Source organism: Pteropus medius, unplaced genomic scaffold (genome assembly GCF_902729225.1).
Source record: "Pteropus medius unplaced genomic scaffold, Ma_sr-lr_union100, whole genome shotgun sequence".
NCBI classification, from domain to species: domain Eukaryota; kingdom Metazoa; phylum Chordata; class Mammalia; order Chiroptera; family Pteropodidae; genus Pteropus; species Pteropus medius.
In genome coordinates this window covers 14,760,391-14,772,072 of record NW_024349803.1, presented here as the reverse complement: position 1 = coordinate 14,772,072, position 11,682 = coordinate 14,760,391, and the positions used below count along the sequence as shown (strand labels likewise).

Genomic DNA, 11,682 nt, shown 5'->3' with positions numbered 1-11,682 from the left:
CGGCCACAAGAGGGTGCTATAGGACTACATACTTGCCCTAATCATCCTCTCCCTACCATCCCTTTCAATTCCTTACTTCTTATTAGTTATCTACCATTTCTTGGGTACCCTACCTTGTTTCATTTCAACCACCTTGGTGTACCAACGAGTTGCTAGTGGTTCCCATAGTCCAATCTGAATATTAGGCTAAGGTTTCCTGAGTTTTTAACAAGTCAATGGCAATAACGCACTCAGAGTGGGCGTTTGTGACCGGTGAGTGAATGGGCCTTTTTCCTACTTCAAGGTATTAATTACATCTCTCCAAATCCTTGGTGATGTCTCTCTCGCCAAATTTGCCGTGGTTGACATGGACTAAAGTACTGTCTGATTCTCTCTGCTCTCCACACCGTACGTTGTTCCCAGCCCAGTGGATCGATCGAGAAGGTGGAGCCTGGGGTCCTCATAAGAACGAGTGAAGGACACATGGAGGCGAACCTGGGGGATGACAGCCAGTCTTCTGCACCCTTCTGTAGGCCCAGAGGCTCTTCAAAACCATGCAGGCTAGAGCACAGGGCTGTAGCTGAAGCCCAGTTTAGAGACTTAGATCACTTAGATTTCCTACAGATTTTTGGCTTTGAACTTTAGTCCCCTTTTGTGCTTTGAACGAATGGTGCCTATCTCTATGTAATTGCTTTTTGCAAGAAGAAAAGTCTGGATATTGTTCACCAGTTTGAGATGATGGCACTGCCACGATTCAGATCATGCCTGCAGTTCACTGGGAAAACAGCTACAGACCGTGGCAGACCTACTGCTGGCTCTTCCTGCCAGTTCAAGGCCGATGAGCCCACAGGTGAGCCACCTGACCCACTGGCCCCTCACTGCCGACGCTGAGTTTAAATTACTGTTTAACTTCTCCATATAGGTCAGAGAATCTCCACAGGCCACATGTCACCTAATACAATATGGCCTGGATTAGGACCAGCTGGACAGTTGGGCATGCCCTTCTCAACCAGCACTGATTCCACTTTGGTGCCCCAGGAGAGAAGGACAGCCATTCCTCCAATTTCTGACCTTTCTTTTCCCAAGCTGCCATTATCTAGATAAAAAAGGAGTTAAATGTCCGCATAGCCACAAGAAAGGAGCTGTCACACAGAGGCCCCTGACGTGGTTTTGCTCCTGCTTAATTGATTTGGCCCCTCCGCCCCAGACAAGCACAAGGTCACCTGGCTGTCACCTGTCAAGTGAAGGCAGCTGGTTGCAGCCCACAGGAAGTGAAGGTTCCTTTGGTTTTAGTTACAGCAAAGCCATGCTCCCTCGCTTCCTTCCCACATGGAATTCTGGTTTGCTACGGGGAATACGCATAGGCCCGAGGGAGCAGGTCTGTGTGGACCATCTAACGAAGCTGATTTTTTCCTCAGCTTAACTACCCATTTCTTTAGTTGGAGCCCAGCTGGTGACAGGTGGCAGACGGAAGTCTGGTACCATTCTGTACTCATTATTTTGGTTAAGCTGCTATCTTGATTGGGACTAGAACTGTTCCTTCTGCATGATCAGAGCTGCCCCGTTGCTAAGGTGGTTGATGGCAGCCATTCCTTGAGCAGATAAAACAGGCTTCCTTCCAGGCTTTCCTATCTCAGGGGCCAGGATGATGAGCAGAGGGCATCCTTGCTAATGCTGCTTTACACCAGGCTGTTCCTCAACCAAACATCAAATCCCTAACGACTTTGCCAAGACTTCTGTCAAGCCCTGAACATCAGGAACAAGTCACTTTCTTGTCCTCAACTCCCTATTTTACATTTTGTGCCCTGAAAGTACAGATTACTAAAGAAACTACACATCATAATCTCCCCACTTGGGAGGCCCAAGGAGATACCCAGTTTGGCTACTTTTGCTGCATTTTTAAGTCCGTTTTCCCTCCTCCATTATACAATGCCACCTAGTCACTTGTGCCCCTGAAGCCGACAAGAGCAGTTAGCCCTGCTCCCATGCTCTTAGGTACCTGAGGCTCCCAGTCAGCTTTCCCACACCAGCGAGATATTCCCCATTATCCTTGGACTAGTTTCAGTAAAACTGCAGAAATACGTAGATATTCTTAATTACGTCCTTTATTTCCATTGCATTGTTCAAAGACAAGAAAGAAGGGTACATGATCTGTTCTTGCTGTAAGGATGGGGTCTGCCCTACAGGTGACAAGTCCAGCCATGTGTCTGGGATGCACAGGCTGAAGGATCAGGAGGCGCTCCTCACAAAAACCAGCTTTGCTCAAAGCTTTAGATCCCATCCAATGGGAATGGCCTGACACACGAAGCGATGACCAACTGCTCGGCTACGGGTGCCAAGGTGAGGGGGCTTTTCCTTCCCATTTTTGAGGCTTCCCTTGTCTATCTTCTTTGTTCAACCCTCATCTTAGACAGTTCTTTGCTGGGCATTAGCTTGGCCCTCAGTAGACAAAGAGGCAACACTTTACACATTAACGTTAAGTCTCTGCTTTGTCATTTTCATAAACTATTTCCACAGCACCTCTCAACCAGAGGTGGAATCATTACAAAATGTTACAGGTAGAAAAACGAGGATTTCTCGGTTAAGTTGGAGAATTCTCCCAAACTTCTTGATCTTCTTAGTCAAATTTATGCTTTTCCAGAAATGAGCTTACCAAATTTGACACTCTATTCTGGTATAGTCACTTAAGTCTGTCTGTCTTTCTTGATTAGAGGTAGGATGGGGTAAGAAAGTAACAAAACCGATTACTTAAGTGTCTTTAAGAGGTAAATCTGTGGGGGCTGAGTCTGTTTTTCCAAAAGCAATTTTATCAGAATAGGGGCCCGGGCTCGGCTGGTACAGACTGCACTGGTGCACAGCGAGACGCTGTCACACTGCCATCGTGCCGCTGCAGCGGCTGAAAAGTATGCACTTGTGGATGCATTTCTTCATCTTGGCTAAATGGCTTTAATGACACGTCTTGATTACTGCTCAATAAAAAGCGTGAGTTTGGAACTCAAAAAGATGCGCTGCAAAGATCTCAGAGCTAAGAACTGCAAATCCTCTTTCTCACACAACACCCAGCCGCTATGCACCACCACCCGCGGCTCTCACTTCCTTTGGTGAAACACACACTGACACCAGGATGTAGTGAAAGAACATGGCTTTTCTGGCTGGAAGCCCTGGGCTGGCATCCCAACTGTCACTTTCTAGCACTCAAGGGAAGTTAACTTGAACCCCAGTATCTTCCAGCTGTAAGGTGGCATCGTCACCCACACTTGCAAAGCAGTGCCTGTGACTAAATTTATTTATGTTGAAAGTCTATTACATTATCTGGCACTTAGGGATAGACTTATTTTGGCAGCCCAGTGACATAACCAATAAAGACACAGAAAATAATTCTATGTGCTAATACTTAAGTTTAAATTATACTTCACATTATTTTTTAAATTTTAACACTGTGACAGATTCTTGGCTCTAGCTGAGTTTATACGCAATTCTATTCTTATTTTAAGTCAGTAAATGAAGAACACAAGCTACTTTTAACAAAGGTTCTCTTCTAGCTTTGGGTTTAACAGCAGCTGAATCTAATTAGAATACTTTCAGAATGAGAACTCCAATTATGAAAGACAAAATGTATGGGTATCTTACTTGCTTAAATTTGGGAGCCTAACTGCTCACAAAAGAATTCATATTTTTATTGTTAAGCTGCAACATACATGGTTTAATACAACAAAAAAAATTTAATCAAGTGAAAAGTAATAAACTGAACAATAAACAAATAAACACTCAAAACAAAATATTTTCCATTGGAAACATGTTAAGATGAATACGGGGTTTCATTACCATCTTACTGCAATTTTCTTATGTGTTACTAGCCTACATACCCCATGTTTTCTGTAGTCATGCAGATGTAAATGGAAATCTGAATGATTAAATAAATGAAAAGTCCGTTTACTGCAGAGAATCATTTCACAAGGCAGCCAAACTGGATTTAGAGAACAAAATTATTCAAGAAATTCTCCACGTATCTAGGTTCATTTTAGAATCCATGAACCTTAAGCTGTTCCTCCTTGACAATGCCAACCTGCAAAATAAAACTTAATTTAGCAGAACCACTCTGATACATAAATTCACCCTTCAGAAAACAAGGAGTCTCTAGTCATTAAAAAGAGTCACTGTTAAAAACTTACAGCAACACTATTATTTGTGGCATTAACTGTTAATAACAATTCAACACACATTTTAATACCTGACACACCAAAACACACCCTGTGCAGATACAGGCATGATCACTCGAGTCATTCAAATGACAAAATAAACCCAATAAAGGTCCTACTATCTTCGAAGGAAGTACGAACTCTGTATTTCACTCAGTTAATTTACTTCGTTCACATGCTCTTCTCCTAAGTGGGAAATACTTCACGTTGCCCTTAAATACAGCTTTAGCAGCAAACTCCAGGCTGTACATAGAGCACCCAGTCACTTACCTCCAACAGAAATTGGCAAATGTTTTTTCTTTGGTCACCTTGAAGCTGAATAACCTCTCCGTATTCAGGATGTTCAATCACAGTACCATTACAGGCAAATTTCTGGAGAAGTACATAAATAGTCAACATAACAGAGTCAAAAACGATGAGGTTTTATTTTCACCAGAAGATGAAAATCAACTATTTCAGCAAGCTTGATTATGCTTAAGAAACAGGTTGTCTCCTGTAATCTCTAATAGTTCCAAGTTAATTTAAAAATGAAATGGCAGGTCACATAAAGGAAACGATTTTACTTGGAACACCCAAGAACTAAATTATTTCATATTTTGTTTGTAAGTCACGTACACCTTATTTTAAGATGGGAGACCAGACGGAAATATCTGGGTGTTAATTAAGAGAATAAACACACCTTTCTGGGATCCAATCACTTTCACCCACGCCGATACAGTCAAGTAAAGGTGTGAACCACAATCCAATTCAGACATGTACATCAATGACCATATATTAATTTCTTCTAATGCCTTTACCTTTTTGAAAGCTTTCACAAGTTTCTTTTTGTCATAATCATCTGCGATGCCCTGAACAGTGGTCAGTGTCTTCCTGCCGTTCCGTTGCTGGATTCTTATATGGATGTAATCCTCAGTCCCTGCCGGGAGTAAGTCGTCACCCTTAGTTGCATCAGCAAAGGGGTCTGCAGAAGGATACAAAAAAAATCAAAAGCAGAAAATATCTTTTAGTCAGTAACTTCTAGATATAAGGTACACTACACTGGACAGTCACAAAGAAGGTTCTAGTGCCTCTGCTTTTTTTGCAGGTCAGGATTGGGAGTGATGGGGGTGGGGCATTAATAAAACCTCCAAGTACTCTCACAAAAAGAGAACTACTTGACTAGGTATGTCCACTGATATCTGAATAGACAATTTTTGTTATAGGTAAATAATGTTACTGTTGAATATAGTCCTCTCATGAGAAAAGGCATTTTAAAACCTTAATTTTATAGCCACTATAAAAATGTGCGTCATCTCGATTACCTTCTGATGACAACAAACATTCAAACACATCCACCCCAATTATTTCACCGTAACGGTGCCATGCAAAAAGTTAAAAAAAAAAATATATATATATATATATACGTATATATGGGTCTGTACATACACACATATATATCAAGAGCCGTAATTTTTACAAATTACTACGCAAGTAGAGAAAACTGGACCACTGCCCGGTGACAGATCACAGGTCTGCATCCGCATCTTCTACTAAACGCCCTCAAGAGCTGCTCAGAAACAGCGCCGGCCACTAGTGGATGCCGCTCCCCAAGCCCGTGGCCCGGCATCGCCCCTGCGAGCAGCAGGGCAGGTCTAGGGGCGGCGTAACGGGGTCGCAGAGATGTCATGGGCGGGAGGCGGGCGGCAGCCGGGTCAAGGACCGGGCAGGGGGCGGCACAGGGACCACGGTCGGGGCTCGGAGAGGAGGGGCCGGGGGCTGCCGGCCGTCTTCGGGGAGGGGGTCGCCAGGGGCCCAGTCGCCATTTTCTGGGAGTCGAGACAAAGCCCCACTCGGGGTGCCGCGAGGGCAGAGGGGGGGCCCCCTCGGAGCGGTGGTCAGGGCGAGCGGTGCCGGCGAGGGCGGGCAGGGGCAGCCGGCCGGTCCGAGCGGCGCGCGGGGGCAGGGAGGGGGCGGCGGCGGCGACCCGGTCTTACCGAAAGATTGGAGGTTCTGGATAGTGGACATGCGATACTAGTGTGAGGCCGGTGAAGGGATAAAATTCCTGCGGGGCCCGCCCGGATCACCGTGTCAGGAGGCTGCAGTGGCGAGAAAACGGAAATAAATAAGGAGATGCTTCGCCCCGGGGCTGGGATTCTGCTGGAGCGACAGCGGCGGCGGAAGCCGGGAGGAGGCAGGAAGAGGCGAAGGAGGAGGCGGAGGAAGAGGCGGCGGCGACGGAGGCGAGGACGCGAGAGAAGAGGCGGCGCTGCGGCTTCTCCTACAAAATGGCCGATGGAGACTATTTAGCCGCGCCCGCCGCCCCCTCCCACGTGACCACCCGCGCCGGGCATCCTGGGACTTGTAGTTTCCTGGAGCCGACAGCGCTGGGAAAGCCTGGGGGCCGGCGGGCTTTCGGGACCGCAATTCCCAGCAGGAAGTTTGCGGTCCAGTGCCGACCGGCAGGACTGGGAACGGTCCAGGTGGGTGCGGGTCGCTCGGGGCAGATCCCGCAGGTCTTGGGCTGTTTTCCCCATGGTCTCGCATGCTCTCCCCTGATTCCCCTTATCTCGCCCTACAGTGGCGTCGCCAAGGGATTGGTGCTGGGAGATGATCTCCATCAGTCAACCTCGAGGCCCCGGGTAATTTAAGTAAAATCGGGATGTAGGAGTTCAACAAGCCCAGCTTTCGACTTCACTGTCGCCTCTCAGCACCTCCTGCATCGAAATTCCAGGACCCCCTGCACCGCGTTGCAGGAGCCGTGTTAGTCCCCACCAAGGTTCGAGGTGGGAGCCTACCTACCCCCCAGGTTGGGCCCCCTTCCGATTCCCTAGCGCGACGGTTTTCAAACTCTAGCGTCCATCTCCCGGAAGGCTTGATAAACACAGATTGACAGACTCGCAGTTTCTTTTTAAGCAGGTCTGGGGCGTGACCTCAGAATTTGCAAATCTAGTAAGCTCCCAGGTAAGTCTGATGCTGATGGTCTGGGACCACGCTTCAGAACCACTGCTCACCTTCACCTGGGGCCTGGCATCCAGTGGGTGTCAGGTATGTGTCAACTGAATATACCAGAAAAACAGCCTGTCAACTCGGACACAGAACCTCGAACAGGACAGGTGCCAGATACAAATCGAAGATGTGCTCAGCAAATAGGTTAATTGATGTAGAGTCGGGTACCAGAACTGTAATGCCTTCCTATCAAGCTACGCAAAGGAAAATAAACCTAAGACTTTGGCTTACCTAGGCAGTCCCACTTGGTTGGCTTTATGGAAGCAAAGGGATAGACTAAAATTTAGGGATTCTTAACCTTTTTTTTTTTTTTTTTGATGCCATGGCAGTCTTGCGAAGCCTATAGACCCCTTCTAAGAATATGCTTTAAGTGCATGAAATAAAACATTTAAGGTTACAAAGGAAATTGTACTGAATTGAAATTGTATTGAAATGAAAAGCAACACATTGGTAGCATAGTATTGTTTCTTTACTAACGCATTAATTAACAAGGTCTAGCAGCAGGTCTAACTATTAGAATTTCAAAAGGTGCTAGCTAAAAGATATTTTGAGATGTCTGAAACATCAGAAATGTAATATGAAAATATCTGTGAGTTCTATTCGTGCAAAATGACAGGTCCTTCTAAAATATTATTGTGATGTTGCCAGTGTTCATAATGGAGGACATGCTAAACTGTGCTTAGATATTAGATGTAGGTATAATCTTTTTTCTCATCCAATTTTAGGAATCTTCTCCTACCCCCACCCCCGACCCTGCAATTTATCCATGGACCAAAGATCTGCAGACCCCAGGTTAAGAATATCTGGATTTAATAATCTTTCATGATTAACGATAATAGGTATTATTTATTGAGTGCTTACTTTTTGCCTGTTGTAAGACTTCTCACAATATTATTAATCTTCATAGCCAGTCTATGATGTAGTTATTATTCTGTTTAGCAGATGTGGAAATGGAGGCTTTCAAAGGTTATATAATTTGCCTAAAAAAAATCAGATTCTTAACTCCCAGAAATCTAACTATGTTTTTGGTCTTCTAGTCCTGATTTAAATGAATAATATGTTTATTATCCAAACTAAGGTATAAAGTTTTAGAGCTGGTTATGAAACAGAGAATCAAAATTTTTTGATTACAGCTACAACGGTTTTTGTTTTTTGGTCTTATACTTTTATAAGCACATTTTAATTTTTAATATCTTTCTAGATGAAGTATAGAATAAACAAAATTCATCTGTTTCTGTTTTCTTTCTTCCTAGATGTCCAAAACCATTTTATATTACATTGTTTCTTAGAAGGAGCCAAAGAAACAGAAGTTTTTTTAAAAAATCCAGAAACCTTAGGGTTTTCATGGTCATTATCCCTGTCAGGAGAACTCATCCTTTCTTAGACCTGTTATTTACATCAGAAACCCCCAGGAGCTCATACATCTTCAATCAAAGCCAATTATGAATACAAGTCAGATGCAATTGTGATTATTATCTTAAAAACTCTCCTGGCTCTCTGGTCATTCATAGACTTCGTTAGACTTGCACTGTCCAATACGAGAAACCACTAGCCACAATGTGGCCATTGAGTGCTTACAGTGTTTCTGGTCCTCATTGCCATATTCTCCAAGTTTAAAGAACACACTGACCTTTCAAAGATTTAAGTTGTCTCAATTTCACCTGTTTCTTTTTACTTTTTAAAATGTGGCTCCTAGACTATTTCGTGGCCCTCGTACTATTTTTATTAGCACTGGCTTAAGAGTGAGAGGATTTGACCTATATATAAAGTTATAAAAGGAATAAATTAAAGTATTTAAAACCTAGTATTTTTAGTTCTAAATGGTACCAGCCTAGTTTAAGGTGATGATTTCCTGCCTTATTTCAGAAGGGAGTTTAGATCACTTGCAGAGGACAGTAGTATTGACTAAAGGAATCAGGGAAGATTTAAAAAAAAAAAAAAAAGTAGAATAGTTGAAAAATAAAAGCCCCCAAAGCTAGAGATAGACCCCAAATCTGGCTCTTACTTTCCCAATGGTTATGACAAAGAAAAAGTCTACTAGAAAATCCCTCTGTCTACGGGATGAGAACATACCAGTTGCGCAGGAGGAATGACTTTGCCTGGCCCTGAACCACAGGAGATGATTTTCTTGGGCCCTCATAAAGGGGACACTGTGATGTATTGGACAGCATCCTAGCAGCTTGCCTACCATGAAGACAATGGTGGGTTTTATGCAACTGTTTCTTATATCTGCAAGTCATGAAGACATGCTTTCAGATTTGGTCCTCAGCCATCCATAGGTTGCCTGTCGTGGCGGGCACGTGATAATGTCCCACTCAGATTTCCTGCTTCAGTGAGCGTAATTGACCAACAGCCCCAGCTGCTGTACTCTGAATTCAGCATTGGCGATGCCACACTTCCCATTGGCTGCTCTCAGCCAATAACTGAGTGCAACCAAGATCCTAATGTAGCCCTGTGATGGGCGGCTCTCCTCAAGGACTCTCCATTGGCCTGGCCGAACTTTCTTAAACTTGTGCTGAAGTCTAAGACTCTTCTTATTCAGCCCTTCTTCCCTTTCTCCTTCACAGGGTCACCTCCTCTGGCTCCTTCCTCTTTCCTCACAGGTGTTTTCCCCAATTAATGTCTTGTACATCTAATCCCATTTGAATGTCTGCTTCTCAAAGGACCCAAATTGATGCTCCTTATTCCATAGCGGTTGATGAGGGGACAATAGGAGGAAAGTTCTAGGCTTTTTCTCCAAACCCTAAAATCTAGTGAGCTGTGCTAGACTGCATGAGGCTAATGGAAATTTTGCCTCAAGGCTTAAGGCCTTCAATATAAAAGTGCAGGCAGCTTTTTCTTCTCCTGGGCGTGCACCCTAAAATAAGCCCTTCGCCACTTGCATATGTGATGGTAAGAATACTTTCCAGGTGAAATACTTCTAAACTTAAAACGATAGGTCCAATTTTTTTTTTTTTATTTTGAAAAAATGCAGTAAATACTATGTTTCTAGACCCTTTGGACATCCTGATGTTCGGGTCAGGTAGAAAAAGTCGGTAAAAATCTCAGCTTATATCATGAGTACTTGATTATTATAATACCAATGTGTGATACAAATAAAATGTTTGAAACATTACATATATGATAAGGACTTAATTCCTTTATCATTGAGCATAGTAGAGTTTGGTTACAGCAGAACTTATTATTAAGAATATTTACATACGTCAAAAGTAAAATCATGTCCCCAGAAACCTACTTAATTACAGTGGGAACTTGAATGATAGGTCATTAATGTAACTGGTTATAAAGGGTTACACTGTCTTTAAAGAGCAGAGAACAGTCACTGGCTGAAGATGATTAACTCAGCATCTTCATTATCAAAAAGTCCCTAACAATATCAGAAAAGATACATTTTTTGGAAGAATAAATTCAGCCTGGGACAAAAAGATGTGCCATCAGTGGATCAGGTATTTCCTTCCTCCTGAAGGAAAGGACAGATGTAAACTAATTGATAGAGGAAACTGCAGGCTTAAACACTGGCTCCACTGGATTCCTGAGGATCATGGGACATCTTCAAAATTCTGATATTTGAACCTGAAATTCTATATGTAGACAAAGCAAGGTGCAAGATTTTTAATCTGAAATTTTATATTTATGCAAAATAGTATGCAAGATGGAAGGCAGAATACAAGCATTTACAAAACATTCACGGACTCAGAAAGTTTACTCTCACAGTATTGATGACATACTCCAGAAATATTAAAAACCCGAGGAGAAAGATGTAAGATGAAAGACAGGCATGAAGAAATCAGTAAAAATTGCGATTATGTCTAAATTATATTGATATGTAATGAGGGTGAAAAATTTTATGGGTAATTTCTAGAAGAACAGAAATCCCATGCATGTTTCAACCCAACTAAAGGGAAGAGGGATAAAAGAGTAACAAGAAATCATATAGTAATTTAAAAACATTAAATCATAATAAAGAAGTAAAAAGTACATAATTCAGTAATCATAGAAGTGTGAATGTCATATTTTTCTATTAAAAGGCAACCTTTTTGGTTTCAAACAAAATGGTTCATCTAGATGCTATTTATGACACATTTAAGGTCAAATGACAGATTGAAAAAGTTATTGCATGTAACTGCTAATTGGAAAATAGGATGGAACAATATTATCAGAAAAAAATGAATTGAGAATCATATTAAACCAGATAAAGAATAGTTCATGTAGATCATAGTTATATTAAACCAAGAAAATGAGTTATAAACTTTTTTCTTAACGACTCCACAAAATGCACATAAAAATATGGAGGAATGGACAAATTTGCAGTCAGAATGAGATATAGTAATACATCTGTTTCAGAAATAGACAAGTAAACATAAATTAAGTAAAGATAGAAGTATTTTTAGTAATACAATGAACTCACTTGGCCCAATAGACCTATGTAAAACTTTATACCCAATGCAAAGCATACCAGTTATTTGTTCAAACACTTATGACAGGTTTACAAAAATCCTATTATGTGCTATTTCTTAAA

The 11,682-nt window shown here is 42.5% G+C and overlaps 1 protein-coding gene and 1 long non-coding RNA gene across 2 annotated transcripts; one reads left to right on the top strand and one right to left on the bottom strand.

Annotated features, from left to right (window-relative positions):
* Positions 1-2,066: 2,066 nt before the first annotated feature.
* On the bottom strand, positions 2,067-6,450 carry EIF1B (eukaryotic translation initiation factor 1B). Its single transcript, XM_039837384.1, has 4 exons — positions 6,152-6,450; positions 4,976-5,139; positions 4,449-4,550; positions 2,067-4,045 (listed from the first exon to the last, which is right to left on the bottom strand). The coding sequence occupies exons 1-4, from the start codon at positions 6,180-6,182 to the stop codon at positions 4,001-4,003; spliced, it is 342 nt and encodes a 113-aa protein (XP_039693318.1). The 5' UTR covers positions 6,183-6,450; the 3' UTR covers positions 2,067-4,000.
* Positions 6,451-6,453: 3 nt separating this feature from the next.
* On the top strand, positions 6,454-11,154 carry LOC120582191 (uncharacterized). Its single transcript, XR_005647487.1, has 2 exons — positions 6,454-6,637; positions 6,736-11,154. It is a non-coding gene; the product is annotated as an uncharacterized LOC120582191 (long non-coding RNA).
* The last annotated feature ends 528 nt before the right edge of the window (positions 11,155-11,682 follow it).

Bases quoted from the DNA above. Each gene is read 5' to 3' on its own strand.
- EIF1B (XM_039837384.1), bottom strand. From the start codon at position 6,182: ATGTCCACTATCCAGAACCTCCAATCTTTCG. The intron at 5,140-6,151 runs GTAAGACCGGGT...ATCCTTCTGCAG, and splicing joins CCAGAACCTCCAATCTTTCG to ACCCCTTTGCTGATGCAACT. The intron at 4,551-4,975 runs GTAAAGGCATTA...GTACTTCTCCAG, and splicing joins TTGTGAAAGCTTTCAAAAAG to AAATTTGCCTGTAATGGTAC.